At 37.3% G+C, this 26,800-nt stretch overlaps 2 protein-coding genes across 6 annotated transcripts in view; one reads left to right on the top strand and one right to left on the bottom strand.

The window, feature by feature from the left end:
• SIRT1 (sirtuin 1) overlaps positions 1-22,365 on the top strand; it is a 29,298-nt gene extending 6,933 nt beyond the window's left edge. The window contains exons 1-6 of one of the 2 annotated variants that reach the window (XM_016198406.2): positions 7,486-7,589; positions 8,123-8,270; positions 9,050-9,129; positions 10,186-10,372; positions 15,517-16,077; positions 20,257-22,365. In XM_016198406.2, coding sequence (XP_016053892.1) covers positions 7,557-7,589; positions 8,123-8,270; positions 9,050-9,129; positions 10,186-10,372; positions 15,517-16,077; positions 20,257-20,585 — 1,338 coding nt within the window. In that variant the 5' untranslated portion in view covers positions 7,486-7,556 and the 3' untranslated portion in view covers positions 20,586-22,365. Of the gene's footprint in view, positions 1-7,485; positions 7,590-8,122; positions 8,271-9,049; positions 9,130-10,185; positions 10,373-15,516; positions 16,078-20,256 lie in introns of those variants that run through there. The other variant, XM_087824395.1, reaches the window with a different exon arrangement.
• Positions 22,366-25,182: 2,817 nt separating this feature from the next.
• HERC4 (HECT and RLD domain containing E3 ubiquitin protein ligase 4) overlaps positions 25,183-26,800 on the bottom strand; it is a 108,482-nt gene continuing 106,864 nt past the window's right edge. For all 4 annotated transcript variants that reach the window (XM_016198405.2, XM_016198402.2, XM_016198401.2 and 1 more), the window contains one exon: positions 25,183-26,425. In XM_016198405.2, coding sequence (XP_016053891.1) covers positions 26,217-26,425 — 209 coding nt within the window. In that variant the 3' untranslated portion in view covers positions 25,183-26,216. The remainder of the gene's footprint in view (positions 26,426-26,800) is intronic.

Raw genomic sequence — 26,800 nt, 5'->3', positions numbered from 1 at the left:
AAGAATTTTTAAAACATGCAATACCTGCCCTGGCCAGTGTGGCTCAGTGGCTAGAGTTTGTCTGAGCACTCAAGGGTCATGGTTCTATTCCTGGTCAAGGACTGGTACCTGGGTTGCAGATTGGATCCTGGGCCGGGTTGGGGCACTAGCTGGAGGCAACAAATCAGTGTGTCTCTTTCACTTCCATCTCTCTCTCCCCCTAACCCTCCACCCTCCTTCCATTGAGGATTAACAACAGCAATAACAAAAAAACATGCAATACCTGACTATTTAGGTCCAGGGCACTGACCTCTTTTCCCTTCGATTGTCAAATAAAAAATGACAACAGCCAACATAGCTATAATAGCTGACCAGTGTGAATGAATCAAAATGATACCTGTTGTTTTTTGGTCAGATTAGCAAAAAATATATTTTTTGGTGTGTCACAGAATTTTTAGTAATTAGTTTACGTGTGTCATGAGATGAAAAAGGTTGAAAATTGCTGCATTGTACCAAGCCCAAGAAATTTTAATCATTAGAAAACTTTATTGTGTTTTTTTTTCCTCCATAGTTAAGTCTTATGGAAAGAAATTGTAAAATTGCTATTGTTAAGCTTCAGTACTTTGGAAGGGTCTTTTGTATTGGTGACTATTCTTAGTGAATCTACAAGTTAAAGGAACCTGAATTTTAATTAAAGGGTAACCTTGGCTACTTTGAAACCATTCGGTTTATTTACATAACTATAGGAAAAGCTCTGCTAATTCAAAATACGTGGTTTACATTAATTGACTCATCTTCAAAGAAATAGTATTTTGTTTCATCCAAGTGTGGTTATAAATAGGAATTAGAGTAAAATGTGGAATATATATTTAAATTTCTTGAATATGACTTAATTGCTAAAATTGAAAGCTAAATTTGAGAAATTTTTAGGCTACTAAGAATTTTTAATTTTTCTAACCATCAACTTGAAACTTGTGAAAATTTTGAACTTTATGCTGACGCATAAAGTAATGATGGTCATTTATATCTAGTCTGTACAACAGACACCTGGTTCACACTGAATTACATAAATAATGTAAACATTCTCTTTCTTAATTACAAGATTATGAATTAATGAAGATTTACTGTTTTAACTTACTGGTGCTAGTAATACCAATGCATGACTTTGTAGACCAATGAAATATCACTTAATTATAGGTTCTCGAATTGGATCTAAGATACTGGCATTATAACAGCTCTAGTTAGCAGAAATTAACACTTTTAGAAGACCAGCAAATAACTAGAGATTACTTTGATCTTATTTCTGATGATTAAAGCTTGATTCACTAGTCCATTTATAATACTTATAAGACTTGCTGTAATTCTGTGTTCTGAGAGGAATGAAAACATGTTGCCCAAACTAATTTATCAGTTGCCACCCCCCCTTCATCACTTCAGTATGTACTGAATTGCTTAGTAAAGTAGTAACCTGACACTTGGGCAAATGTGGTAACTGAGAATAGAAATAGCAAGGTGAGAAAGATTGTAACCCTGTTTGTCTAATACACAAACTGGGTATTCACTGGTAGCTTATACTAGCTTTGACATGTAAGAATCTGTAGAAACAATTCAGAATTACATTGATAAACACCAAGTATAAGAGCTTTAAAAAGTACTGTTAATAGAAATCTAGACAGTATATAAGAGAAAACATGAGTTACAGTAAAGATTGCATACTGTTAATGTGTTACAGTTCTTAACCACTGTGTATAGATTATGTACCATATTTATAAAGTCTTGTTCATATGAACTTAATTTTGCTTATTTTTCTGAGTTTTAAGTTTTGTTAAGAGCTAAATTATTAACCTTTATGACTACCACTCATATGGACTGTTGTACTTTAGCTCTCACATTAGGAACTGCCTAAGAGAAAGCTGCTAGTTGCTAAAGTAACACTTTAAATAAATAGTAATAGGTAGAAGAGACTGAGTTAATATTGGGTCTGAAAGTAAATAATTGGGAAAAAGGTTAAGAAGGAATAAGTAAGAAGAAGGAACGAACTATAGTACCTAAAAATAGAGGATGGAGACGGTATGAAAATAGTTATATTTTACTAGATTCATAAAATAATATGAATAAAATACTAATAACCTAAAATTTTCTACCAGTTGCTATAGTAGGCAGAAAGTTTGTTAAATGATTTATGATTTTTGCTAATTATGAAAGAAAACGAATGTAGTAATGAAGTTATTGGTAAAACTTAGACATTTTGAAAGGAAAGAATTTCATTAATGTATCAAGCCATCGATTGTGTGTAATTATTGAGAAGAAACTTAGATTTTATGTAGACTGGAAATTCCACGTGATGGAGAGGTGTGTTAACGAAGTTACTGGCCCATTGGAACAGCGTCTTAATCCATTGACATTTTGGGGTGGGTAATTCTCTACTGTGAGGAGATGTCCTACGAATTGTAGGGTATTTAGTAGCATCCCTCTAAATGCCATTAGCCACCCCCACTCCCAGTCTTGACAATCAAAAATGTCTCTGTACTTTGCCAAGTGTCCTCTGCAAAGTTGTTCTCTGTTTGAGCACCATTGTAATACAGTGTGCCTAGCTGTGTTACTGCTTTGAAATGTTTTACACAAGAACAATTAGGGCCAACATTAAAGCTATATAACCATTGCCCTGAACCATTACCATGCTCCATAATATGGGCTCCCAGGAGTCTAGAATAATTGACTAATGCTGATAAAATTTAGTGGTTTAGTCTTTGGTGACTGAGGGTATATAAAATAACTTTTCATTTTTTTTTTAAAGACTGTGTCCAAAGAGTGTATTTGCTATCCTGAATAGAATTCAGTGAATGTTTTTTCCCTTAAAGTGATTAAAATTCAAGAAAAAGTAGAGGGGGGAAATGTGAACTAAATTTTACTTAATTCCAAAAACGTGTCTTTATATTCAATAAATTCTCACTTTATTGGTAGTGTTCTAACATAACAGATTATGTAGTTACAAAAGTTAAAAAATCTTAAAACCAATTCATTACCTAAAAATAAAAAAATGCAAGCCAAAAATAAAAAATAGCCCCACTCCCATTTACCTTTAGGTATTATGTTAATACCTATGTGTATGTGGATTACAGATGTAAAGTATAGCTAGATATATATGACATTTTTATTATAAAAATGGGCTCTTTTTTCTATTGATTTGTATTTGTAGTATTTCCTATTTACCAATTTTTGTATGTCAGACACTTAAATTATTTTATAATCGTTGTAATGTTCATCAAATGGTGTACTGTAATTAATCCTGCAAGTGTACTTTTGAATGTTTGCTACTTTCTGTTATTACAAATAGTGTTGCTTTGATTACCCTTTTTGGTGTGTTTTCAATGTTCTTAGGATAAAGGAAATTGCCAAGGGTCCTGATATATTTTGCTGTATTGCTACTTGTGAAGGTTGAATAAAATATACTCCCATCAGAAGAGGTGTGTGAGAAGGCTGATAGAGCATGCCCCTTCCCACTCCCACAAACTCTCCACAGTACACTATTAGCATTAAATTTTTTTTTAAGTGTGTGTTGTGAATATGATTTAAAAAGAAATTCAAACAGTACAGCATGTAAACATTAGTTGGCCTCTTCCTTTAGTTTTCCCTACTTTGAATCTCTTTCCTCAAAGGTTACTGTTTTCTTGGGTCTTCAGGGGAATAAAAAGAGTAAACCTGTTTGTGTGTGTGTAGGGGAAGGGTATTATTGTGAGTTTCTAGTAATACTTTGAAAATGAGGACTAACAGCCCTAGCTGGTTTGGCTCAGTGGTTAGAGCGTTGGCCCGAAGACCGAAGGTACCCAAGGTTCGATTCCAGCCAACGGCACATACCTTGGTTGCAGGCCCAGTCCCCAGCCCTGATTGGGGTGTATGCAGGAGACAACCATTTGATGTGTATCTCTCACATTGATGTGTGTCCATCCCCCGCCCATTCTCTCTGAAAAACAATGGAAAAAATGTCCTCGGGTGAGGATTGAAAAAAAAGAAAAAGAAAATGATTACTAACAATTATACACCTGTTTCTCTAACCTTGATTTCCCCCCCCACTTAACATCCTTGGAAATAGTTTCATAATGGCACTTAACAGATGTAACTTACTTTTAAGGAAAAGCCTGTGTAGTATTGTTTTATAGTTGTACCCAATGTATTTAATCAGTCTGCTGTTAATGGATACCTTGAGTTTTTAAGACAGTTAAAACTATCAGTTTAATAGAAAAAAATTGGCATCTTTTCTCACTAGTGTTGTGTTTTAGTCTATTAGTGTGAGTGATTGCTTTTTATAACTGCCCATGTGTATATCCGTGAATCATCTGATTGTTCTTAGATATTTTTTCGCTAGTGAGATGTTTTTCTTTTACTGATTTGTGGGATTATGCATTTTTTTTTTTTTTATGTTTTCATTGATTTTAGAAAGGGGATAGAGAGATAGAAACATCAGTCGGCTTCCCCCATGCATGCTCCCTACTGGGGATCAAGCCCACAACCCGGACATTGCCCTGACCAAGGAGTCAGTTCAGTAACTTCTTGGTTCATGGGTCGGCTCTCAACCACTGAGCCACACTGGCTGGGCACATTATGCATTCTTGAAGAATGTTTTTATGTTAGAGGGTGACTGGAATTTCAGCCTTCAGTAATCCCATGAAGATGTGAAAAATGGAGTGTACTTGCTCATCATCTTGTTAGACTAGTAAGCAATGCTTAGCCTAAAAGAAAAGTGTGAAACGAGATCGAGGGGAACAAACATTGAAAAGGTATTGCATAGTGGTTAAGAGCCACACTTTGGTATCAAAACTGGGTTTGAACGATTGCTCTGCTACTTACTGGTTCTTGTGACTTTTGGCAAGTTATTTCTGTGCTTGGTTTTTTATCTGCAAAATGGGGATATATACCATCCAGTATGGTCAGCAAATCTTTTCTTTATAGGGCCAGGTAGTAAATGTGACCTGCTTTGTGGACAACATAGGAGTTTTGTCATATGTCCTTTGTTTTCCTGTATGACCCTTTAAAATGTAAAAAACCCAGCCCTAAGCCTAGTCTACAGCATTATAATAAATTGTTCCTTTTGTGTCTATTACATACTAAAACTTTATTATAAATGGTAACTAATAGCTTGACTAGTTGAAATTCTCTTGTGTTAGGTTAGTGCAGGAGTTAGCAAACTATAGCCTCAGTCCAAATGTAGCCCACTGCCTGTTTTTATAGAGCCTGTGAGCTGAATTTTTAAACTGCAGCGAAAAAATGAATACTTTTTCATGGCATATGAACATTATATGAAAATTCTAAGGTCAGTGACCATAAATAAAGTTTTATTGGAATACAGCCATGCTCATTCATTTGCATATTGTCTGTGGCACTTTTGCACCACAATGGAAGGTTGAGTGGTTGCAAGAGACGGAATGGAAGCCTTAAATATTTACTATCTGTTGTCCCTGTGTGGAAAAAGTTTGCTGAACCTTGAGTTCCTCAGGGAACCCAGTTGAATTTCTTTGTTAGGTGACTATAATTTGTAAGTGCTGATTAGGTAAGACATAGAGTAGTCTATTCAAGTGTGGTTTTGTGGAATGAATGAAACAAGGGATTGAGGATTTTCCTAACAAGGAATAATGTGTGGGTTTTTTGGCAGCATGGAATTTAGGTTCTAGTTTTTCACCAACTCTACTTGACTGCCTCCCTCTGCTCTGTAGGAGGTGGTGGATATTGGCAAGTAGCGGCATCTCAAATTTTGATGAGTCCTTTTATTTTTGAGGGGTTGCAGTTAACATCTCTGCCTTTGACTGGAGTCTCATTCATATTGCTAGAAATTTTGAGAAGAAACCAAGCAGAGAGCATTTTTGGAGGAGAGCCATTGTTTCTGCATGAAAACTCACTACGGCAGGTAGTTCTAAGCTTTAATTTAGACCCCATTGGTTGCCTTTGGACAATTACGAGATTGTTTTGCATATTTCTGGACACAGTAGTGTGGAAGCAATGGGTCTTTTTAAAAGTGTTTTGAGCCTTTGGTCGTCCCAGCTTTGCTTTCTCTCATTTGTGAGGAGGCCTGTGGCAATAACAGATTGGTTGGATGTTCAGACATGGTCCATTGCATATTTGAAAGAAAGTAGACTAAGTTAAGATTCAAATCACTCAGGTTCTAACATGTAAAATTTAGGCTCATAAAGTAAAAAAGAGCTTCATAAATGATTCCCAACTACAAGAATTAATTTGTAACTTTAATGGCTAAACTACCTTGCACCGTTAAGGTTCGGACATGAAGGGAAACGAGTGTAGAGCTGAATCTAGTGTCTACATATCTTTGTGCTTTTTACCCTCCCCTTTAAAAGAAGGGGTGGGGGGATAAGGCACACAAAAGTTCATTTCAGGAGTGGGGAGTCTTGGTACTCTTGTTCCGTGACTCGGCTCTTGAGGTCATTTGTTCTTGTTTTGTTTGGCATGCTGCTGTTACCACTTTTCTTCCTACTTTAGATGTTATTTTATTTGTTGCCTAACTTATTCTAACAGCTATTTCCAAAGGGTTCTTTAATAAAATACTCTGCTGTTTAATCCTCTAAATGTAAATATGAATGTACTAGACAAAGCATCTTGAAGCTAAAACAATGGTTAGTATAGCACACCCCCAATGGTCTAGAACACATGTAGCTTTCAGTTTTTAATAAACATGAGCTTTATTAAGCTCTTCACTTGCTCTTTCTATATATGCATTATCTGTTTCTTAAATTGCAGAGTTGTCCATGAAATTCATGACAAACCTTTGAATGTGAGGCGAATTTTTGTATAACAGATTTTCAGCAACATATGGACATGTATGTGATAGTTGTTTATAAGGAGATTTGCTTATTATTTTCACCTAAAAGGTATACCTGTAGATAGTTTTTTAAAATTTGAAATATTAAATAGGTTAAAAGTCATCTATAATCTTATTTAATTTTTTTGTATAATATCAGAAGTGAAAGTTGCCCCCACCTGTTTATAGCTTGTTTGAATCCTTCCTGACTTGATGTTTATATGAACATATCTATATACATGTGCATTATTATTTCCACTTTTGCTTAATAACAAAACAGTCAAAACACACCAGTGACTAACTTGCTTTTTTCATGTATGTCATGAACCATCTTCCAGGTCAGTGCATCTAAACCTCCCTTATTAATTTCAGTGGCTGCATACTCCACTATTACAGATGGTACCATATATCTACAACCAGTCCCCTCTGATGGACATATGGGACATACGGTTGTATCTAGTTTTTTGCTAGCATTGTAATAGGTTAGAGGCTGTAATGAATGGTAAGGAAGTAGGTAGCACTACTACTTTAATGGAAAAAGTAGAGAAGAAACTTCCTTTGCCATAGTCACTTACTAAATGAAATATAAAACACTGTCAAAAGTTGAGAGGACCAAAATTGATACTTTTTCTCTGATCTTTTTGCCATGTGTATATCTGAATTCTTTGTTTTTAAAGAAGAAACAGCATTGAAGCATTATTTGGGGGGAAAAACACACACACAAAATCCAGCAACTCAGCATTCATGAGCAACTCTATACTATACCAGTATGTGCCTGTGCAGTGGAAGGAAAACAATTTTGGTAAGGAATTAAAACTTTAGCTTTAAACTTCCAACAGGTTGATATTTATAATGAATGATGAATCAAAAAATTTTAATATTATGTTGCCAGAACCTTTTTTTAAAAGAAGTCACCATACCTTTGATACCTTTAATTTTAGTTTAAACAATTCCCCTTTTTCCTTTAAAAAACCAAAACAAACAAAACTGAATTTGCAGCCAACAAAAGTTAGATATATTCTAAGGTGTGTATTTCTTCTGACTTTATTAAAATATCTGTTAACATTTATTAGAGATGTTTATGGGTCAACTTTATCCTTTTCTTCAAGGGGCCAAGTTCACTAAGTGCTGAGTTTTATACATATTACAGCAACAGTCCTTTTGTAGGTGTGTGTTGCACCCATCTAGATGCTTTGAGATGCTCATGTAGTTTTTAAAATTATTTGTACATGGGGGATTATCATTGGTAGTTTTTCTTTGTTAAACCTAAATATATGACATCTGTTATAATTATTTCTTAAGTGTAATATTTTTTCTACTTTTTGCATTGTATAGGAAATATATCCTGGACAATTCCAACCATCTCTCTGTCACAAATTCATAGCGTTGTCAGATAAGGAAGGAAAACTACTTCGCAACTATACTCAGAACATAGATACACTGGAACAGGTTGCAGGAATCCAAAGGATAATTCAATGTCATGGTTAGTAAACTTCAGAATTTCTTTCTGTTATTTAGTTGTATTTTCTAGGAAAATTAGGATTAGAAAGTAGGCTGCCATCCAGGAATGGAGATTGAGTTTTATCATCTACTCATGTTATCTGATCAATTGTAGATAAAATAAGAAAAGCAGAATGCAAAAAGACCCATGAAAACAGAAGTATTGGCCTTACCACTTAATTGTACAAAACATCAGAAATCAATGTGCTTTTGGATTTCAGTACACGTAGCAGCTGCATTCCATTAAGTTCTTTTCAGTAACCTTTTTCTTTATTATAATAAACGTAATATTAGCTGTGTACAAACAAACATGACATCTTTAGATTATGAAACCAAAGGAACTAGGTAGTTCAGATGAACAAGACTCAGAAATTTCCATCTAGTATAATGAGTATGAACAGTACATTATGTATCTAAACTGTTTTTAAAACAACCATTAATTAGACTAAGGTAATACTGTACAGTTATAACCTTCAAACTCTGTAGCATTTTAGCCCTGGAAGAGTTGGTTTATTGTATTGAAAAGAGTAGCTTTAAACAGAGTTGTTGTATCAGCATCTCAGCAGTTGAGGACTGGATTTCCTCCTTACTTTTAATATATAACTATTTTAATTATTCATCCCCTAGATTCTCCCATGGAATCTTTTAAAATTCTAAAATCTAACAGTTTTGGTTAGGTTATTTTATATTATAACCTTTGTAGTATGTTTAATAAATGGAAACATTTCTTTAATAAAATATATATATGTTGGTTGTTTACAGGTTCCTTTGCTACAGCGTCTTGCCTGATTTGTAAATACAAAGTTGACTGTGAAGCTGTACGAGGAGATATTTTTAATCAGGTAATTTATCACCCATATTTTAGGAGTTGTGCATGTCTCTGATCTCTTTCTTTTTTTGCCTCCCAAACCTTTTTTTTCTGAGAGTATTTATGTGGTACAGAAGGATCTAGGAAGAGAGCGTTATCTCTGGGAATTCTGGTGAAATACACAAGAACCTTTCAGTACCTTAAGTTGGAAACATTGGTTCTGTAATGTCTCTAAAGTGATGAAATTGGCTCCTTAAATACTGAAGACTAAAATAATAAGCCAGGTCATAAGTGAGGTGTTGCTGTATTAGTTTTTCTCCTTACAATCTCCCTTTTTAGTGCCTGTCAGATTCAGAATCTTAAATTAGGGTGGTAATTCTTTAAGACATTTAAAAAGTTATTGTAGAAGGTATTTCATGTATGCTCACTGCCAAAATATTACAAGAAAATATGACAAAGAATAAAAACTGTCCAGAAATAAATTCTGTTTACTTACCTGCATATATAATCATGTATAATTATGAGGATAGTATATTAAAATGGAATTGTATCTTTTTTTAATGAATGATTTTGAGAGAAAGAAAGAAACATTGATTTGTTGTTCCACTTACTTATGCATTCATTGGTTAATTTTTGTATGTGTCCTGACCGGGTATCAAACCTGCAACGTAGGCATATCAGGAGAACTCTCTAACCAACTGAGCTACCCAGCCAGCCCAGAATCATTGTATCTTACAAACTTTTTTTTAAAGGTGTGTGTGTGTGTGTGTGTGTTGTGTACACATATACACATGCTATTTTTTCCTTTCAATATGCAGTGAACCCTTGAATATCAAATGTAGGTTTGTACAGATGTATAACAGCATACAGATAATAGCAATATTGTATTTCATTATATGCTAATGAACAAATCTTTGGTGAAATTGACATTGCTGTTTAGGTTGTATCCTGTTTCCCTGCTATTTATCCACAGCTTTTCTGTTTTCTTTGATTTTGAAATGAATTCTTAGGAAGTGTGGAAATGCTGACTATTTCTAACTTGGGCTTTCCCTTCTCTTCCCCACTGGATCCAAAAATCTGAAACATGCAGGTGGTTCCTCGATGTCCTAGGTGCCCAGCTGATGAACCACTTGCTATTATGAAACCAGAGATTGTCTTTTTTGGTGAAAATTTACCAGAACAGTTTCACAGAGCCATGAAGTATGACAAAGATGAAGTTGATCTCCTCATTGTTATTGGGTCTTCCCTGAAAGTAAGACCAGTAGCACTAATTCCAAGTAAGTTGTTAATGATTTTTAGAGAGTATTTCCTTGTGAGGCTGTACAGTACAACAGATCCCAGTTATCTTACTGTGTTTCTGGTTAAAGAGTGATGAAGAGCCAAACTTTTATTTTTCAGGTGTCATTGTTCATGAAGTTTGGTTAATCTGACTTGGTGGGGTGGAGAGAGGAAGACGGATGTCAAAACAGAAATAACGTCAATACTCTGATGTATATGAAAAATTAAGACAAAGGAAAACAGTTCAAGTTAAACTAAGTTAAAATTGATAGGAGTATACTGTATTATATAAGGTAGAATTTGGGGATTCAAAATGATTAGCTTGTTTTTGTAAGAATAATCATGCCTTGTCATAATTGTTGTATGTGGATGTACTTTATCCATAAGGGTATTTTTTGTGTATAAAAATGCTCAAATACAATTGAGGTCCTTGTTATTGTCAGGGACACATGCTCATACTACTTCTTTTCTCCCTCTAGTGAGGAAACAAGGGAGAGGAGGAAAATGAAGGGAAACTAACTCTGTAGCATCAGGTGTGCCCTAAAAAATGAAGGAAGGAGAAGAGGGGAGAATATCAAACCCTTAATCAGAATTAAATTAGACTCCTACACCAGCAGTCAAATAGGCAGCCGTGTAAACAGTTGGAAGAAACAAGGATTTAAACTCTTTAACTCTGCATCTTTTTCCTACCCTGCTGCGTACAGTTGCTTTTAGCAGTATAACTCTCTTCCCTAAATAACTGCGAAATTCAATTTATAATTAAATAAAACATGAAAATATAATGTAGAAGCTCCTTTATTTTTGAGGTTTTTTGTTGTTTTTTTCTCAAAGGTAAAACAGACATTTTTTTTAATTGACTTGAAAAAGCGAGAGAAACAATTTGTTGTTCCACTTACTTAATGCATTCATTGGTTGATTCTTGTATGTGCCCTGACTGTGGCGTATTGGGATGATGCTCTAACCAACTGAGCTACCTGGCCAGTACTAGGCAAAAACATTCTTAAAAGCCTTCTGGGGGATAGTATAATAGTGCATTGGTGATAGGCAGGTGTAAAGGTACATTTTAAAAATGTAATACACAGGCATATAATAGTGGAGAATAGACTTGTATGAATTTTCACTTTTTAAAATTTATTTTCTAATTATATTTGACATACAGTATTAGTTTCAGGTGTACAGTATAGTGATTAGAATTTATATACCTTATAAAGTGATCACTCAGATAAGTCTAGTACCTATCTAGCACCATACACACTTACTGCAATATTAGTGACTATTCCTTAGGCTCTGATTTATATTCCTGTGACTGTTTTTATAACTGGCAATTGTACTTCTTAATCCATTTCACCTTTTTCACCCATTGCTTCATCCCTCTCCACTCTACAATCTGGCGACTATCAATTTGTTCTCTATATGTATGAGTTTCTGTTTTGTTTTTGTTGTTTAGATTTGACATATAAGTGAAATTATAAGGTACTTGTCTTTCTGTGTGTGATTTATTTCACTTAGAATAATACGCTGCAGGTCCATCAATGAAATGACAAGATTTTATTTTTTTCTTTTTAATTTTTACCAGAGGACATGTTTTTATTGACTTGAGAGAGAGAAACATTGCTCGGTTGCCTCATACATGCCCCAACTGGGATTGAACTCTCAACCTGGGCATGTGCCCTGACTAGGAATCAAACCCGCCACCTTCTGATGTATGGAATGGTGCTCCAACCAACTGAACCACAACGGCCAGGGCTTGCTCATTTTTTATGGTTGAGCAGTATTCCATTGTGTATATATATACTACCTCTCCTTTATCCACTTGTCTACTGATGGACACTTAGGTTGCTTCCGTATCTTGGCTATTGTAAATTATGCTACAGTGAAGCCATGGCCAGGCAGCTCAGGTGGTTGGAATGTCATCCCAGTGCACCAAGGTTGCGGGTTTGGTACCCAATTGGGGCGCACACAAGAAGCAACCAGTTAATGTATCGATAGGTGGAATCTGCAACCTTTTGTTACATGGACAATGCTCCAGCCAACTGTGCCACACTGGCCAGGGTAATGCACTCCTTTTATGTGTGTTGCCTTTGGCAGTGAGATTGTTTTTCCTTTCTTATTCATATTTTTGCTCTTTTCTACCTAAGAAGTCCCTTTTACATTTCTTACAATACTGGTTGGTGATGGTGAAGTCCTTTAGCTTTTTGTTGTCTGGTGTACTCTTTATTCCCCTTTGATTCTAAATTATAGCCTTGCTGGGTAGAATAATCTTGGTTGTCGATCCTTGTTTTGCATTACTTTGAATATTTCTTGGCAATCCTTTTTGGTCTGTAATGTTTCTGTGGAGAAATCAGCTGACAGTCTTATGGGAGCTCCCTTGTAAGTAACTATGAGCTTTTCCCTTGCTGCTTTTAAGATTCTGTCTTTAACCTTTGCGACATTTTCATTATGATGTGTCTTGGAGTGGGCCTCTTTGGGTTCATCTTTGGGATTCTCTGGTCTCCTGGACTTGTATGTCTAGTTTTTGTTTTGTTTTTTGCCAGCTTAGGGAAGTTTTTAGTCACTATTTCCTCAAATAGGTTTTCTGTCCTTTGCTCTTGTTCTTTTCTTGGGACCACTATGATATGAATATTGGTATTCTTGATGTACTAGAGGTCCCTTAAACTGTCCTCATTCTTAAATCTTTTTTTTTTTTTGCTGTTACAATTGGGTGTTTTTCCCTGCTTTGTCTTCCAGATTGATTTGATTCTCTGATTCATCTAATCTGATGTTGATTCTGTCTAGTGTGTTCTTCATCACAGTTATTCTTCAGTTTTGATTGGGTCATTTTATGTTTTCTGTCTCCTTTTTTATGCCTTCTCTGAGTTCATCTGTTCTCCCAAGTTCACTGAACTGTCTTATAGCTAGTGTTTTGAACTTCTTTGGTAGATTACTTGCCTCCATTTCATTTAGTTCTTTTTGTGGAATTTTGTTCTGTTCTTTCACTGGGACTTGTTTCCTCATTTTGGCTGACCTCTTTGTTTCTATGTATTAGTTAGATCTGCTGCAACCCCCAGTCCTTACAGAGTGGCCTTAAGTAGGTGTCAAGGGGAGCCCAATGGCACAGTCTCCTTGGTCACCTGAGCAGGGTGCTCCAGGGGTATCCCGTGTGGGTTGTGTGTTTCCTCCTGTTGTAGTTGGGCCTTGATGGCTGGTAGATCAGTGCGTGGGGTTGACCTTCAGGCTGACTGGCTGTGACTGTAGACTGCAGCTACCACAGATGAGCCGTTGTGGAGCATGAGTTGCTTTAGCATGGTTCTGGTGCCAGTGAGTGTATCAGTTGAGCTGGCTGGGTTGGGGCTCTGTGATCTAAAGCTGTCCACCAGGTGTGTTGGGTCTTGAGCCTCTTGGGAGGGACTCCAGTGCAGGCCAAGGTTAGCTGGGGCTTGTGCTGTTCTTGGGCAGCTTGGTAGATCTGTGGTTGGTCGCCACTTGTGCTGAGCTGGAGGTGCTTGGAAGACACTATGCAATGAACCAGGGCTGGCTGCCAGTTATGCCAGACTTGGCAATCTTTGCTGGGTACTACAATGAGATGAGCTCAGCTGCCGTTTGTGTCAGGTTTGTGGCTTCTTAGTTGGAGTTATGTTACAAACACTGGCCACCACTTAGCCAGGCTTGCAGCCACCTAATGGGAGTTAGAATGCTGGTTGAGATTGGTCGCACTTGTGCTGGGCTTGGGGCTGCTTGGCAGGAGCTATAGTGCATGCCAAGGCCAGCTGCTGCATTGTGTGGGGTTTGCGGACCTTTGAGAGAGTTTGTAGCACCAGCCAAGGCCAGCCAACACTTGTGTGAAGTTTTCAAATTTGGGGGAAAGTCCACAGTGCCAGCCGGGAAGGCTGCTTGTGTGGAGTAGCGAGTAGGAGAGGCTCTGGCCAGGCAAGGAATTTGGGTGGGGCCAGGTGAACAGTGTTAAATTAATGGAGAGCACAGATTTGGTGCCCGCTAGCACTTCCTTCCCCAGAGAAAACTTGACCCCCATCTCCGACCTTCCAGCTCTCGCCCTGAAGTTAGTCCATTTACTTCCTTCCCATATGTCCTTGGCATTTTTCAAGCTGCTGCCCATGCTGGAGCTTAGAGCATGGGTCCTTTAAGAGCAGCACTGCTTTCTTTCACAGGTTTTGACACTCTCAGGATCCCTGCTGGTTTTCATAGCCAGATGTTAATGGGGACTCCTCTTCTGACACTGGTGTCATGGGCTGTGGAGCCTGATATGGAGTTGGGACTCTGCTCCTTGGGCAACCTCAGCAGCTAAGATCTCTCTCCTGTGGGTACAGGACCTTCCTGTTCTATGTCTCTGCCCCTCCTACTAGTCTCAATGTGGCTTCTTCATATCCTTAGTTATAGGAATTCTGTTAAGCTAGTCTTTAGGCGGTTCTCAGTGATGGTGGTTCTGTAATTGTAACTTTTTAAAAATGTTTTTATTGATTTCAGAGAGAAGAAGGGATAGGGAGAGAGAAATAGGAATGTCGATGAGAGAAAAACATTGATTAGCTGCCTCCTGCATGCCCCTTACTGGAGATCAAGCCCGCAACCTGGGCATGTGCCCTGATTGGGAATTGAACTGTGACTTCCTGGTTTATGGGTGGATGCTCAACTACTGAGCCATACCGGCCAGACTAGTTGTAATTTTGATGTGATTGTGGGAAGATGCACGCTCAGAGTTTACTGACTGCCATCTTGACAGGAAATCCTCACACTCTTTATGTCAGGAACTATTTCAGTAAAATAACAATCACTTGCTATGTGCCAAGAACTCTTCCATGTACTTGAAATATGTTAACTCATTTAATCCTCATTGCAATTTTGTGGGAAAGTACTGTTATTATCCCCATTATACAGACAAGGAAATTGAGGTACAGAATAAAAAAGTCTAAGAAGATCGCTTATAGATAACCAGATGACAGAAGCAAAACCTGAAATTTTATGAAAGATGCTTAACTGCTCATCTGTTTCCTTGATAACGTGATGAAATGTTAAAGGCTTGGCTTAGTATGAGTGGCTGGTTTCTTTTTTGGTATTGGGAGCATGTTAGATTTTGGCATAGTGCATTTGTTGTGGCTTTATTACCTTACCTCCTTCCCTTTTTCTGTTATTTTTTTTACCCTATTTTTAGGTTCCATACCCCATGAAGTGCCTCAGATATTAATTAATAGGGAGCCTTTGCCTCATCTGCATTTTGATGTGGAGCTTCTTGGAGACTGTGATGTCATTATTAATGAACTGTGTCATAGGTTAGGTGGTGAATATGCCAGACTTTGCTGCAACCCTGTGAAGCTTTCAGAAATTACTGAAAAACCTCCACGAACACAAAAACAGTCAGCTCATTTGTCCGAGTTGCCACCCACACCTCTTAATATTTCAGAAGGCTCAAGTTCACCAGAAAGAACTTCACCACTGGATTCTTCAGTGATTGTCACACTTTTAGACCATGCAACAAAGAGTAATGTTGATGATCCAGATGTGTCTGAATCAAAAGATTGTATGGAAGAAAAACCACAGATAGTACAGACTTCCAGGAGCACTGAAGGTGTTACTGAACCGTTGGAGGGTCCGGATTTGAAGAACGTTGGCTCCAGTACTGGCGAGAAAAGTGAAAGAACTTCAGTAGCTGAAACAGTGAGAAAGTGCTGGCCAGCCAAGCTCGCCAAGGAGCAGATTAGTAAACGGCTTGATGGTAAGAAACTGTTTTGGAAGATGTAATTATGGTAACAAAATATTTGCAAGAAATGAGCAACTTTGGCAAGTTTGTTGATAGGGTAGCTTTATGCAGCTAAATGTAACATTACAAAGTTGAGTAGTCAAGCTAGAGAAAGATAAATAGTGGTATCTTACATAGTATGGGGAAGAAATAGTGTGTTTGAAGTATGCTTAGTACCTTGTGTTACTCTAGGCACTAAGAAGGTAAATATTAAATTGAGAAGAAAGTTGGGAAATATTGAGTGCTCTGCCACTGGTGAGAGATTTATCTAGTAGAAATGATGGCTGAGATTCAGTGCTTATTGTGGGTCAGCTGCTTTACACACAGTATCTGACTTTAATCATACAAAGTAGGAACTATTATTACATCTCTGCTACAAGTGGGAAATCTGAGGAACATAGAGGGTAAATACCTTGCAGAGTAACAACCAGGATTTGGAAGAACCAAGATTGTATTCCAGGCATATTCCCAGAGCCAGCCCTTTAACCACTGGTGCTGTTGTCTCAGATCTAGGAAACATCTGATTCTTCTCCGTTAATTATAAGGAATAGCACCTCTTTTGCTACGTGGAAAGTCTTGACCAATTAGTATTAACATAGGTAAAATTACTTTCTACCTCTGGAAATCAATGTTTAAGTTCAAGTAACATCTGGTGAAAAATCCTAATTTAAGTAAAAAACACTCTAACTTAGATACAGCAATTTTGTACAACTTAAATCATTTATTCCCATTCCATTTACCATACATGGTAAAAACTGACACAGATCTTAGACAAATGTGTTAAATGTTCTAATCATTGGTCATAAATGCATTTTAGTTCAGTTGAACAAGCCTTTGCTCCTTTTCCCTAGTAGGGATTAGCAAGTTCTGGAGACACAATGGTCAAACTGCTGATCTTTGTGTATAATTATAAGAATGGAGATCATAAAAAGTAGGTGATAAGTAGGCCCTCCTTGGAGAGGATTAGGTTATAGAAGGCTTTCCAAAGAACACCCGACTCCTCACTTTGGACTTGGAAGAGTAAGTAGAGTTAAAAGTAGGGGAAGTCTTCCTAGGGGAAACTAGAGAAAGATTAAAAGAATGCTTGTTTGCAAATGTGGAATTTCTCCATTGTTGTTGTGAGTGGGGTTCTTGCAGTATCTTGAGAAAAAGAATTTTCTAAGACCCGCATGAGAGATTGAGATGTGGTAGAAAGGTTTATTTGCATGAAATTATATCCCTTAGGTTGCAGAGTCCCACATCCCTTAAACCAATCCTGGAAATTGTGCAGCTGGGACTTCAGCAGAGCTAGAAGTAGAGCCAGTGGCCAGAGTTTCTGTTCCATGGTGGAGTTGAGTCCTGTACAGCATCATGCTAGTCCCAGTCTACCAGTCCAATGTGTGGTTCCCACATGGTATGAGTCTCGTGGGTGAATGCAGGGGAACACCCCCCCTGCAACAGGAGAGCCAGGAGTGCAAGAAGGCCAAGGGAGCAAGAGAGAGGAATTCCTTTGTTTAGGGCAGGGGTGGGGAATGCTCGGCAAAATCATTTAGTCTGGCCCTGCCAAGGCAACTGCAGGCAGGACTCGAAATTTAGTAAAGCTAGCTTTTTTCATAGCTAATTTTTAAGTTGATGACTTTGTATGAATGATGTTATAAATATCCAAATGGCCTTTGGCAGAAAAAAGTTCCCCTGGTTTAGGAGTTAAGTATCTCATATTTTGTGCCCTTTCAGTGGCCACACCTATTCTGGCCAATGACTTGGTCGCAGGTATTATTGACAGACAAGCACCTTTTTTACATCACCTAGACTTTGCTGGGCATGTGTCTAAATGGCAGCTTCCCCTTGCTACTTTCCAATGATTAATTAATAACCAGGTTATTACAACGGTATCAGTAGGACTCAGAAGTAGAAAAATTGCCATTGACTTAGGTAATATAAGTCTCTACCATATACAGAGTCTGCCCATGCACTGGAAGACTTTTACACTGGGGGTTTTCTTCGAATATCTTTTATTATTTTTTGGTTAATTCTCGCCCAAGGATATTTTTTGCATTGATTTTTTTTCCCCCTCGTTGCTTTTCAGAGAGTGGGAGGGGTAGCGGGGGGGGGTGGGTGTGAGAGATACATTGAGTGGTTGCCTCCTGCACGTGCCCCAACCAGGGCTGGGGATGGAGCCTGCAACTGAGGTATGTGCCCTTGGCTGAAATTGAACCCAGGACCCTTTAGTCCGCACTCTAACCACTGAGCCAAACCAGCTAGGGCTGAATATCTTTTTGATGGATGGGCCAAACACAGAATTCTTTGCCCCAGTAAACAAAGGTTAAACTTGGAGCTGTCTCTTTGGTATTCTACTTTGGTTTTACTCTACCAATTTATCCTTAAAAGTACAGGTTCTGGCATTAGACCCGAGTTGTCTCAGATCTACCTTGGGTAGTTACTTGATCTCTCACTTTCTTCATCAGTAAAATGGAAATAAAATAGCATATATTTCACAGCATTGTGAAAATTTTAAGGGATAACTGAAAAGGGTAAAATTGTTGCTATTAAAACCAAATGACCAACTGACTTTATGCACTCATTTTAGTTTGCACTGTTGTGAGGTTAAAGCTGAGAGGAGGAAGTGGGAGCATATGTGAGGTAAACACTTAATTTTCTTGGTTGCCAAGAAGAGGGCAGAAACAAACAGGTGTAGAGGGTACTTGGGCTGTGAAGTAGATTATTCGGTTCTTCTGGGGGCCCAGAGCAGAATAAAGCTCCTTTTTTTTAGAAGCATGAACCAAAACTATAGAAAGGAAAAGTATATATAGCACCTTAAAAGACTGAGTGGGTAGGATTCAAAGGAGATGACCCTGTTAAGAAATGCCAGATGGGGTTGTCTGTTAGCAGCTACAAGATAAGTCCTTGACTCCCTCCTCTGATCATGGAAATTAATACTGGTGGCTTAGAAAACTGAAACAACTGGTTTTTACAGTGTAATTTGCGATGTATTAGGGGTTTGTGAAAAGAGTTTTGTGGCTTCTGATCAGAATTGTCACAATTAGGTGGTTCCAATGTGAAAACTGGGTCATAATGGGGTATAAAGTTTGAAAGCCATTTTAAAGAGAAACTAAGGTTTGCTTGGCAGATGGCATGTCAGTGCAGATCAGTTATGTAGTAGACTTTTGAGAACCTGGGGGGTTATGGTGTAATACAATATTATGTGTGAAAACAGACTTATGTTAGAAGCTACTTGTGAGTTTAATGGTAGGAAACATTTCATCATTAATGTTTAGGGTCCCCATCCATTCAGTTAAAAATCACAGTGTAAACAAAAGAAGCTAAACCTAAACCAAATTTGACCAAGCTGGGACATTTAACTTTTTGAGTAGAACATCTTAGAGGCAGTGCGCTTGACCATGGTCCATGGCTTAGGGGGGAGAAGGAACTCTTCTTACCATAGGTCAAATTTCATACTGTGAATGCGAAATTGGAAGGGAGTTGGGAAGAAAGGTTAAAATCTGTTGCTATACCAGTGCCCCTCTCTCACTGCAGTGTGTATTAGGACTCTTAAAAAGATAGATTGATTCAGTAGGCGGGAAGTGTGGGGCCTGGGAATCTAAGTTTGAAACAAACTCAGGTGATGCCAGTGTCTGCAGACTACTTTGAATAGGTGGTAGAGCTGTACTGACAAACTATTTCTCAGTTTATAATAGGCAAAGGTAAGTGAAAGTGTATAATAAAGATGCTTTGAAAGCATATGTGCCCTAAGACGTTATATTCAATGAATATGAATTGGTATCTAATGTAAGCTAGGCTAGGTACTTCGTTTCATCTCATCAAATCTGTTTGAAGAAGTTGGTTATGTAGCCATTATTGAACATGGTTCTCTACATTTTTTTTTTTCATAATTTACTTCAGAGGGCTGTTAAAATTAATTTTTTCCAGATATGGAAATTGAGGCAAAGCGGTAACTGCCCAAATTTACGAAGTTCTGGTGAGTAGCAGAACTAAGTTTCGCACCCAGTACTGAGCCTACAGCTTGTTTGAAAATCACTGCAGTAGTAATAGCCTGTACTGATGCTCTGGTAAAAGGCAAAGCTGGAACCGACGCTGACTCTGGACTGCCAGTCCCACCCAGTCAGTCTTACAAAACTGGAAATAACTTACCGTTTCTCTTTTATTATTCCATTCCAGGTAACCAGTATCTGTTTCTACCACCAAATCGTTACATCTTCCACGGTGCTGAGGTGTATTCCGACTCCGAAGATGACGTCTTGTCCTCCAGTTCTTGTGGCAGTAATAGCGACAGTGGGACGTGCCCGAGCCCAAGTCTAGAAGAGCCCGTGGAGGATGAGAGCGAGATGGAGGAGTTTTACAACGGCTTGGAAGAGGATGCCGATGCCGATGAGAGGGCTGGAGGAGCTGAATTTGGAGCTGACGGGGGTGATCAAGAGGCGGTTACTGAAACTACATCTGTGAAACAGGAAGCAACAGACATTAACTATCCATCAGACAAATCATAATGTAATAATTGTCCAGGTACAGGAATTGTTCCACCAGCATTAGGAACTTTAGCATGTCAAAATGAATGTTTACTTGTGAACATGATAGAACAAAGGAAACCAGAAAAGTGTAATATTTATAGACTGGTAAAATAGATTGTTTTTTTCATGGATAATTTTAACTTCCTTATTTCTGTACTTGTACACTCAACACTAACTTTTTTTTTTTTTAAAAGAAAGGTACTAAGTATCTTTAATCTGCTCTTGGTCAGCTTTCTTTTAAAGGTTCATTTGTATGATATCCATATGTATATATAATTTTTGTTTATACGTTTTGCCTAGCGAGTTTCAACATTTTAAAGTTTGCAAAAAGCCATTGGAATGTTAAATTAATGTAAAGGGAACAGCTTATCTAGACCAAAGAATGGTATTTTCATTTTTATTCAGTATTTCTTTGTAACATTGAATGGTTTGAAATCCTCAAATCTCTGTTCTGCTAAACTTTTGATTCTTTATTAGCACAATTACCTATTTTTAAACACTGGCATTTTCCAAAACTTGTGGCAGCTAACTTTTTAAAAATCTCATGACATGCAATGTGAGTAGAAGGAAGTCAACAATATGTGGGAGAGCACTCAGTTGTCTGCTTTTTAAAGTAAGACTTGGTGCTAAGAGTTTCAGGAATATTGTATTGTTTAAATGAAGATGGCTTTTGTACTTCCTGTGGACATGTAGAAATGTCTATATTGGCTCATAAAACTAACCTGTAAAACAAATAAATGCTTTGGAAATGTTTCAATTGCTTTAGAAACAGTAGTGCCTGCCTGGGTCCCCTTAGTTTTGAGAATGTGCCATTGTTGTTTCAATGCCTGTCACTGTGGTGAAGCTGACACTGATCCTTTTCCACAAGTATTAAACTGCCAAGACGTGGATATGCAAAAGCCTTTATGACCTATGATAATGGTACTTGGGGAGAGTGTAATATTATGGACTGTTGCTTTTCTTTTCCATAGATGAGGAGAGTGACAGGTCCCCGATTACGGTTCCAAAGTAATAGCGTATTAATTATATATAACTCAGCCAGTAAGTACATGTCTCCTGTTGGGAGTATTTGGTGTAATAAACACCAAACTGCTAGCCTAGTACTATGGAGATGAACGTGATATAACTTGTACTAGCAGAATAGTTAATGAATGAAATTCCTATTGTGTCTTTATTTAAAAGCTTAGCCTGCCTTAAAACTAGAGATCAACTTTCAGCTGCAGAAGCTTCTAGCCTTTCAGAAAAGTTCATACTTTTTAAAATTGCATACTAAACATTTATTTTCCAGACTTTTCCAAACATTATTCCCAAATTATAAAGTATTCCTATGTTGCTTTGGTATTTATTACAGTTTTTAAGAAGGGTTTGAAATACAGCTGTTCTTTAAGCATAAAGTACCCAGCTAGGACCATTACTGCCAGAGAAAAAAATTTTATTGAATGGCAACTTCCCCACCTAAAAGGTGTCTCAATCTGAATTTGGCTACACTAAAGAATGCAGCATATTTAGTTTTTCATTTGCATGATGTGTTTGTGCTATAGATGATATTTTAAATTGAAAATTTGTTTTAAATTATTTTTACAGTGAAGACTGTTTTCAGCTCTTTTTATATTGTACATAGTCTTTTATGTAATCTACTGGCATATGTTTTGTAGACTGTTTAATGACTGGATATCTTCCTCCAACTTTTGAAATACAAAACCAGTGTTTTATACTTGTACACTGTTTTAAAGTCTATTAAAATCTTCATTTGACCTTTTTCCCGTTAACTTACATTGTTTAAGTCATAAAACTTTAAAATCTTGCAGTTTGTATAGCTTTCAGGGCTGTGTTAGATGCTGACTTTTCATAGTAAATTCCTTCAATTTATAACCGCCTAAGCAGAATGAGCACTGACAGTGCTGGCTGTAGCAACTGGTGCATCACCAAAAGTTTCTAAACCAGTATTTCAGCCATTCTAGATCAAGAGCCCCTGTAGGTAAGATGTAGGGGAAAGGCAGGGCCTAAGAAAACTTGACACATAAAGGCTTGGGGGGAGCGGCACAAAAGGGAATGGTGCAGATGTGGTGAATTCCAGGGCCCACGTTAGAAAGGCTAGGCTTTCTGTGAAATTTAGTCTCATGGTGCTACGTCTTCCAAGTCATCATACAAGGACTGGGAAAAAAAACACGACATCGGGTATGAACTTTTTGATGCTGACTTGGATACCTACTTAATCCATTCAAGTTCTTGAGGTATAAAGTACTACTTTTCAAGAGGCCAGGAACACACTCCTTAAAGAGTATAATGAATAAAACCTTGACTGCAGTTTCCTGCTCTGAGATCTCCTGCCTTTCTCACCAGTAAACTTTTGAAGAGAATTAAAAAAAAACCCAATTACTCTGCTCCAGTATATGCTCCTTGCACAAGAAAAATTACCTGTAAAATCCCATCCTCAGGTGTTATAACGGTGTATGTACCTTCAATCGCTGGTATTTTACATCATCTGCCTATTAAGCATTATTTGGTTCTTTATTTGGAATAAGTCTTAATTGTTATCTAAAAGGTGTAAGCACAGCAAAACCTCTCCCCTCGAAAATGAACAAAGTCTAAGCGTTCAAATCAAGCTAGGATGCTGGCAGAAATACAGAGAAAGGGTCTATTTCCCCTCTTTTGAATGGCCCTCAACTGGAAACTAAGTATATATAACCTACTCAGCATCACCTCTCTTAAAGATTCAATTGGCATAAGGTGGGGCTTGTGCACAGGATTAAAAAGTACCCCCAGGTGACTGAAAAGCATAGCAAGGGTTGAAAGAAAGGGAAGGAATAGGGGAGTTATCTTTTTTTTTTTAGAGAGGAAAGTGGGGGGAGGGAGACGATGTGAGAAAAACCGATTGGCTACCTCCCAGTATGTGCCCAGACCAGGGATCAAACCTGCAACCTTAGGTATGTGCCCTGACCAGGAATCGAACCCATTACCCTCTGGTGCACGGGATGATGCTCCAACTGAGCCACACCGGCCATGGCAGGGCAGTTACCTTTTGCACCAGGTTTAACAGTGAAGGCTGACTTACATAAAACAGGCAGACTCTATTCACAATTTATCTCTAGAACTAATTCATCAATTAGCACTAACGAGGGTGGGGAGCTATGGAAATAGGGTGAATTCTTTAGCCAAAGGAGCAAACTAGCATGAGTTTGGATGGCAAAAGGTGGTGGAGTGGGAAGAGGCTGAGAACGAGAGCACATACCCCTTGGTTTCCGAGAGCTCCCAGAGCTTAGAGAGTCCTCGGGAAGACTGCCTTGCAAACACTTCACTTTGATTTAGGACTTTTTGTTAAACTAAAGGAAGGAAAAATCACAGGAAGGTGAAAAATCTGTTAGTAGAAATGAACCCCAATGAATGGTCCTTATGAGTGGACCCTACGTGAAGGCCGGGACTCTTGGTTTAGGTCTCCGTTTAAAAACCCACATTCTGGTTTTATTTCATACCAATTTAAAGGTGTATCTTGGTTCTACTACTTGCTCAATCAGTCTGAACAAAGGCTATTGGTTAAAATTACGACTAAAGGCAGGAGCTACCAATACCAAGACAATTGCTATTAAATCTGACAGGAGGCCAAATATTTCCAAGTTTAGCCAACTCTATAATCATGGTCCTTAAAACTTAAGTGAATTCAGTATTTGCCTCCTTTCTACTCTGCTCTACAAAGCTCAAGGTATTTTTATTTTATTTTGAAGTGCAAATGGAAATTTGAAAAAAATCTTTTCGTTTTCTACCATGAATCTCCTTGTTAATGTTATTGTATGTCTGTAGCAACAGAGGAAAAGAATACCGGACTTACCCAAATTAAGCCTCATAGTGTTGTGTTCCCAGATAAGATGCCAGGTCCTTGGTTAAAATATTAGTTCGATGAATTCCTTCTGTATTGATCCAAAGTGGCTGCTGCTTCACTTATCAGCTTCACAAGCATGTTTTTAATGTGAACAATCACTACTCTCAAGGAGAATGGATGGGTGCACAGGGAAACTATAATACCAGGTACATGGAATAACTTTCACAGGGAAGGATGCTATTGTGAGGTAAATTATCTTAGGTGAAAGCACTGTTTTTACGGCTTCTATCTATAAAAAGACATCTATAACCACCAGTAGAAGTTTTTAGGTTAAATTACTGAAAAATACAAGTACACAATCTCTTCTCCAAAAATCCTGAGCTCAATTTCATTTTGGAATTACGAATTGTTAAAGAACTTTTTAAAGCACATATATTATGTAGCACACCATATGGCCTGAGGCAGCATTTAAATCAAACACAATAAACAAACACATTAATAGTGCCATAGGAAAATGTACAAAAAGTCCCATTAATATCAAATAGCCTCAACAATTCATACCGGACTTTGCTGCAAAATGAGAGATGCCAATTTTTTCAGAGTTGTTTTAGATTTTGGAATTTCAGCTACGAGACTTGGGGACTACTGTAAGATAGACCAATTTGTATGGGGATGGGAACAATCTGAAATTTAAGAGACCTTCCCTGAGACATTACTCTTCTTGAAGAATTTTGAATGTTGTATGAGAACCACTGAAAATTTACATATTAAACCATTAAATCTTTATTATTTGAACAGTTTTCACGGTATATTTTTATAAATTTAAAAAATAAATATTTGCATTATAGCAGAAAGTCACGTGTTGCATCAACTGTTACAATTTAATTACAAGAGATAACTAAGCATCAGCACCATAAAACTAAGATTTGTTTCTTAAAAATTCAAGGAAATAGTTCTAAAGTACTGAAAATTCTGACTACATACCAGCCTGCAGCATCAATAGTTCTGAAAACTCTAACTAGTGACTGGTTCTCATAGTAGCCAATGTTTCTATTTCTGGCAACTGTAGTACAAAGTTCTTCCATTACTAAATATTAAGCTTTCTGATAACCTCCCATTTATCAGTAGCATCCCAAAATTCACAAAAGGAAAGAACTATAAGTTATTTAGATAACTCCTACCCATAATTTAGGTTTGCACAAGGACATTTATTCTAGCAAAAAAGCAAAGACTGTGTTTTACCATGCTAATTTTTGCTTTTATAAGTTCTCAGAATAAGATTTCAACCTTAATTTTTAACCCTTAAAAGACATCTCAGTTCAATTACAACCATAGAAACTGTACTGGTATCAGAACATAACTATTTTATTACAAAACTTAACATTATTTACAAAATGAAAAAATAATCAAATGACTATTGCAGGCCAAAGTTAAAGGTTTTTCACCCAGTGATTGAAGAAAAGTCAAGCAACATTTCCATGCACTCACACACCAGAGCATTTGTGAAATATGCAAACTCTTAAAATTCATGTTAGTAAAACTTCAATGTATTCACAATACTTGTATGTTTATTGGAAGATGGCAAAAAAACCCATGGTTCTGTACAATAAGTTTAGTATTAACACAGTTTGTACTTTTCCTTTAATAGTTTTGGCTTTCATGACTACTAATAGCATTGAACATTTTGCAAGAATTGTAATAGTAACTCCCTCTGTCACCTTGTGGAATTCATTACCACAAGAAAAACACAGTTTAACGCTTTTGCAGTAAACGGAATAGTTATAATGCCAAAATTATATTAAACTGAAGCCTTCATTGTGATCAATAGCTTGGATCAGTTTAGAGCGTAGAGTTTCTTTTTCTGTATATTTTGGAAGATCCAGAAGATTAAAACAGGTATGGGAAACTGGGAGATACTCCTCACCACCTCCTGTTGACTGGATGACTAGTTTTAGACTCTTCATACCAAGAATAGGAATCCGATCACTACCTGTCAGAAATACTGCCAAGAAGAAAATCATTCAGCGAACCACTTTTATCAAAAACAATATAGGTCATCAAGTAATTTTCTACAGTCACTACGGTAAGCCTTTATATTACCATTTGCTCTAATGTGGAAGTTGGTTTCCAGAATTGGTGTGAGCATGATTTTTGAGACATAAGATAATTACACATCCACACACAGTATTTTTTCTTTAAAAGTGTATTAATAATAGCACACAGGAGATGTTTAATAAATGTCTGATGCGTGAATATTGTCCCTGACAAAAACATTTGGGAGCCCTTCTTTTGGGAATAACCGTTTAGAACTAGTTTATAAGTCAAATACAAAATGCAGTTTATGACTTTAACCAAGATTCTCATTTCAATTATCAAA

This window comes from Miniopterus natalensis, chromosome 14 (genome assembly GCF_054644295.1).
Source record: "Miniopterus natalensis isolate mMinNat1 chromosome 14, mMinNat1.hap1, whole genome shotgun sequence".
Lineage (NCBI taxonomy): Eukaryota > Metazoa > Chordata > Mammalia > Chiroptera > Miniopteridae > Miniopterus > Miniopterus natalensis.
Note: the sequence above shows the minus strand (reverse complement) of the source record. Positions and strands in the feature narration are given on the sequence as shown.